The sequence below is a fragment of the Cuculus canorus genome, chromosome 9 (genome assembly GCF_017976375.1).
Source record: "Cuculus canorus isolate bCucCan1 chromosome 9, bCucCan1.pri, whole genome shotgun sequence".
Classification (NCBI taxonomy): Eukaryota; Metazoa; Chordata; class Aves; order Cuculiformes; family Cuculidae; genus Cuculus; species Cuculus canorus.
The window spans coordinates 13,513,859-13,518,924 of NC_071409.1; the positions used below are offsets into that span (position 1 = coordinate 13,513,859).

Sequence of the window (5,066 nt, forward strand, 5' to 3'; positions counted from 1 at the left end):
CCGTCACAAAACCAGATAACAGGGTGTGGGTGAATTGATCCTGCAGGGAGCCTGGCAGAGCCAAACATCCAGCTTGTGCCCAGCTCTCCTATGCACTGGTTAAAGTCAGTTCTGTTTTCAGCCAGAAAAAGCTTCTGACGAAAAGTCAGACAACTGCGTATTTGCCTTTCAACACCGGCCAGCACTGCCATACTGTGCAGAGCCAGGCCCAGCTCCAGCGAAAGGGGGAGCACCCGGTAACACTGCGGCATGGAAGCAGGAGGATTTATAGCCGTTTGCAATGGGGGTCAGGTGGGTCACCTGAGCTGAGGGGGCCTCCCAGGGCCCTTTTCTCTCTTGCCAAGAAAGGCTTTCCTTGTCTGGCCAGCCGGGGAGGTGGATCCTGCAGCACCCTCCGGGGGGAGCAGGGTCGCTGGAGATCAGCTGCGCCTGGGAACCTACGGGCATCCCACGGGGAGCAGGATCCTGCCGACAGACGGGCTGGGGCTGCGGGGACCTCGGCAGAGAGAGGAGCTGCGCTGAGGATGTGATCTGCATTGCTGACCGTTTCTCTCCCGCTAGCTGATCACATCTTTGTACATCCCCACCCTTCCTGGCTGCTCTCACCCGAAACAACAGCAATAAAAAAGATATATTTCAGGTGAAATGGGGCTGATCTCTGACCTGGGAGGGGTGCGCAGGGATGGGCTGTTTTCTAGGTGCAATGGCTTAGAGAGACTAAGTATTTTACCAGCCAGGGAGCACTCTGATTTTAATCTGCCCTGTAGTGACACACGTAGCTAAAGCTGAACATCTCCCCCCACTGCTCACATCGCTATCGCATCTGTTTACTTGCTGGAGTGTTGTTTTTGTTTGGTGTTTTGTTATTTGTTGTTGGGTTTTTTTTTGTCGGTTTTTTTTTTTGTTTGTTTGTTTGGTTTTTTCCCCTGTTGCCAAGAATGCAGAAACCTGCTGCTCCGGGACGGCTCTGACGTGAGTTTGCAAAGCACAGCTGAGAGTGCAGCCAGCTGAGCCGCCGGAGAACTGCGCTCCGCCGGGGAATCGCTTGGCAGAGGCTTCCAGAGCACCCCAGAGTGCGTGGAGATGTCGCGTAGGGAAGGGGGGATGCACGGGGAACCCCGCATCCTCCCTGGAGGCGGTACGGCAACGGGGGACCACTGCTCCGGTGGAGGATGTGTGGGAGGAGGGCTCACGGTAACCATTTTCCACAAAACTGGAAAACTTTGCAGTGTTTCATGGCAATTGGTGGCATTTAGTTTTTGTTTTGTTTTGTTTTGTTTTTTTCCTTGGGAAATTTTCTGCTGTTTGGGAAGGAGTTTTTGCAAGAAAAGACAAAAATCTGAGGAAGTCTAGCAGGATCTCCTGTAGCCAAACCCTGGGGCAGTCTTTCTGGATCAGTGATTATTGAATATATATGCTAATTGAAAAGCCTGGCAAGGTGAAGGCTGCTTCTGCTGCTCCGTGTGGTAGTAGTCCCACTCCCTGTTTTAAACTGTGCAGAACACTAATTTGGGCAAATGTCCTGACATTTGGATTAGTTGCTGTTGGTTTGGGTACTTGTGCTGTTAGCAGGGCTCTTTTTATTTTTTTTTTTTTCCCCTAACACTGTTGGAATTCCTTTCCCTAGTTAGGAAACCGGTTGCAGAGCATCACTGGATTCCTCCAAACACAGCGACCATTCAGCCTGGGTAACCCCAGCCTTCCGTGCCACGGTTTGTGGCCAAGGGAGGGTCAATGCGCTCCTCTCCGCGCCTGCCTTGCTGCCTGCTTCCCTCAGCACCCCTGGGCTTTGCAGGCAGGAGGGCTCTGGCTGCTGCTGTGCAGGAGCCGCTCTCACAGCTCCCTCTGCAGGTGCTCAGCCCAGGCTGGGCTTGCCCGGAGCTCGGCTTTCTAGCCAGGCTGCATTGTGCATCGGTCACGCTGGGCTTGCCCAGCCCGTTGCTGTCTGGCTTTTTCGTTCGGTTCCTGCCCTTTGTTGCGACACTGGGGCGCTGCTCCACCCGGCTGCCCCACTGCCTGCCCCACCACGCGGTGCGTTCTCACGCTTCACCCTCCAAACTCTTTGAACTAGTCTGTGAGATCCTTCTTATCCTCCTTCAAATCTTCCTTCGAGACAGGATTTCACTGGGACACTGAGGCGAATTCATTGTCTAGCTATGAGAAGAGCGAAGGTGTGTGGTTTTATCTTTAGCTCCAGTCCCTGCTGAGACATGGGCTTCTGCTGTGATGTGAACCATTTGCTGACATTCACATTTTAAACTCTCCAGGAGTTTTTCTGCTCACTTCTGTTTTTCTCTGGAGAAGCAGGACCACAAAGCCATGGGCAGCCAATCCTGGGAAGGTGGTCTGAGGAGTGTGCAGAAGTTCCTGTCCCCATCTGCATACATTACACCCTGCCATGTGTGACTGTCCCTGGAGCAGGCAGGAAGGTGTATTTGGCCTCAGTGCAAAGTCCACCAACAGTTAAACCAGAGCCTGTTACAACATTTCATCACTCTGGTGAATCTCTTCACTCAGTGCTCCTCAGAACAGGTAGGGGATTGTGGAAGCCTGCTTTCAGCTCCCTGCAGGGACGTGGCCGGTCCTTCTGCCCACTGGCAGTCTCTCCCCTAGAGAGCCTATATCATCCAAAGACTGGAGCAGCTCTCACTGCTCTTTCGGTGGCTCTGATGGCTGATAGTGGCTCTGTAGGCCTTTGAAACCACAGCCATTTGGTTACTGCATCAATGCAAGTGTTGTGCGCTAAGACCAACACTCTACAAGGAGAGGCTATGAGGATTGGCAAGACCTTAAACATTCTCACCTGCAAGCAAAACCAATATCCTTGGAGCAGCCATGACTGAGGAGGCGGCTTCTAGTCTTGCATTATTAATAAGAGCAATGCAAAGGTTTTTAACAAGTTTGGGGCTTGGGTATGCAATTTGTGTCCAGTTTGCTCTTCTGTGTTGTGAAAGGTACCTGCTCTGAGATGTCTGTGGGCAGAGCCCAGCAGACTCTCCACAGAGAAAAATGTTGAGATACTAGAGCAGGCTGTGGAAAAACTGCCCAGGAATAAGAAGATTTCTCAGCCCAGGACTGACTCACTGTCAGGTTAAATTTCAGTGTGACTATTGCTGTACAAGATTACAAGATAAAGAGGAGCAGTAGCCTACAAGGCCTTTAACTCGGCAAGATTCCTTGGTACATGAAAACAAAGCCGCCAAAATGAGACAGAGATAGTCAGTTTATGATAGTCCCTTCATCAGGTTTCCAACTCAAGCAAACCATTCAGGCTGGGCTGCTCATAGGATGTGTGTTGATCCTATTAACCTAAGAAAACATGAGCATGTGACCCCTTCTGTGAGCACTTTGCCAGACGGGCTCTTGCTCATCCATCCAGTTGGAGAAGGCAGCAGCAGGGGCAGTTAGACTGACCACCAGCTCAGACTCTGGGACCTGCTGGCTCTGAAGTTTAGGCTTGAAGAAAACCCACCACCTGTGATATGTATAAAATGGGGGATAATAACGCCTCATCAAAAGATGTTTAGAGCTGTTGTGGGGATTAACTAGTTAATCCATGCAGAGTGCTGTAGATATTTGAAATGCAGTGTTACTATTACTGCCTTCCACACAGGCAAACAATGTTCAGTTCATTGAGAACTTAAAGCAGACTTTTCTCATTAAGACTCCCAGAAGAGTTTTTGCAACCTTTTGTGTATATGACCTTGTCAGGGCTGATGTGACCAGTCTGTGTGAAATAAACTGGCACGATCCTGTTCATTTTTTTTAGCAGTCAAGCATGTGTTCTTTCATCAGCTCATTTGTCCGTTGTAGAGATCAACACGTGAGATTTCAGGCCCCCGGACGAAGGCTGGTGCCTTTCTTGGCACAGCTGGGCTGCTGGTGGCCTGGCTTCACCTGCAAGTTTGCGAGCTCTCCATACTGAGTAAGCTGGCAAGAAGCACATAAATAGCATCACTTCACTTACGCTTTCACACATGGCAAATCCAAGCAGTACGGTCTGGAGCAGAGTGTGTCTTGATTGCTTCAAAACTAGAAAAGGGCAATTAGGCAGGTACCATGCGATTGGAAAGCAGCTGTCGCGCACGGCAGGGAGAGCCAACAGGGCAAAGGGGATTTCTGTCTCTGAGAAACCCCAGGGATGTGGAGCTGCTTACCAGCCCTGGGACAGCTTTGTGCCCTTGGTGGGGCGGCACTTTTGGCGTTGCCGAGGAGCCAGAAGGTGCCCAGCGAGAGGCAGCCAGCAGGGCTGAGCCGGGAGGGTCCCGCCGCCGCGGCCTGTGCCGCCGGGGGAGGCCGGTAGATGGTGGTATGATCTTCACACCTCTTCGTTACAGCGCTGAGGCAGCCAGGAGGGATCGTTGCGGAGGAAACAGAAGAGATTTTCCCGTGTTACTGGGCCCTCGGTACAAAATCCTGCCGCGCGGAACCCCCTGCCCTCAGCTACAAGAAACTATCCCGAAAGTCCGTTGTATCCCACGCTGTGCGCGCTGCTTACAGCCGGTCTTTGTTCTGATGGGTCCGTGGGGTTTGTTACCCAGACCCTGGCTGAGTGAATGCGGAGGAAGGAGGGAGGAATTTGCCTACCAGCCGGCTGGTTCTGACCTTCCTACCCTCGCCCCTTTCTTTCTTCCCCACTTGAATGCAGGGGCGGCTGCTTACCAGCCTTGCAGGGAATGAAAGGCCAGTGAGTGAATCAGAAGGGAGGCATTGTACCCTGCTAATCCCCCTGAGCTGACACTTGTCAATAAAAGGCGTGACTTTGTTCTCAAAGAGTGTTTTCTGCCTTGCTTTGTCCCCAGAATACTGACTGGCCTTTTCGAGAGGCTGCCAGCTATAACTTCAGCCTGGAAGCAGGATGGCTCAACCCTTCTCTGCCTCTCCTGTGACATTGCTCCTCTTTTCTGTGGGTTTTATTTGCCTTATACAGCGTCTAGCTTTGTTATGCAAACATAATCCTTATCCTTCCACCAAATTAGTTTTCCTTTTTATATTTCCCTGTTAAAGTGAGACACTTCCCAGTCAGCAAGGGGGCACCTTACTTCTCATAAGAGAGAGTGAATTCA

At 51.4% G+C, this 5,066-nt stretch overlaps 1 protein-coding gene across 1 annotated transcript; it reads left to right on the forward strand.

Moving 5' to 3' along the window:
- The first annotated feature begins 1,083 nt into the window (after positions 1 to 1,083).
- Positions 1,084 to 4,750, forward strand: LOC128853033 (uncharacterized). Its single transcript, XM_054074534.1, has 5 exons — positions 1,084 to 1,194; positions 1,632 to 2,031; positions 2,118 to 2,171; positions 2,302 to 2,532; positions 4,338 to 4,750. The coding sequence occupies exons 1-5, from the start codon at positions 1,084 to 1,086 to the stop codon at positions 4,514 to 4,516; spliced, it is 975 nt and encodes a 324-aa protein (XP_053930509.1). The 3' UTR covers positions 4,517 to 4,750.
- Positions 4,751 to 5,066: the final 316 nt, after the last annotated feature.

Coding starts and splice junctions, on each gene's coding strand:
- LOC128853033 (XM_054074534.1), top strand. CDS start 1,084: ATGTCGCGTAGGGAAGGGGGGATGCACGGGGAACCCCGCATCCTCCCT. Junction 2,032..2,117: donor ACTGCCTGCCCCACCACGCG/GTGCGTTCTCAC, acceptor CCTTCGAGACAG/GATTTCACTGGGACACTGAG. Junction 2,172..2,301: donor TAGCTATGAGAAGAGCGAAG/GTGTGTGGTTTT, acceptor TTTTCTCTGGAG/AAGCAGGACCACAAAGCCAT.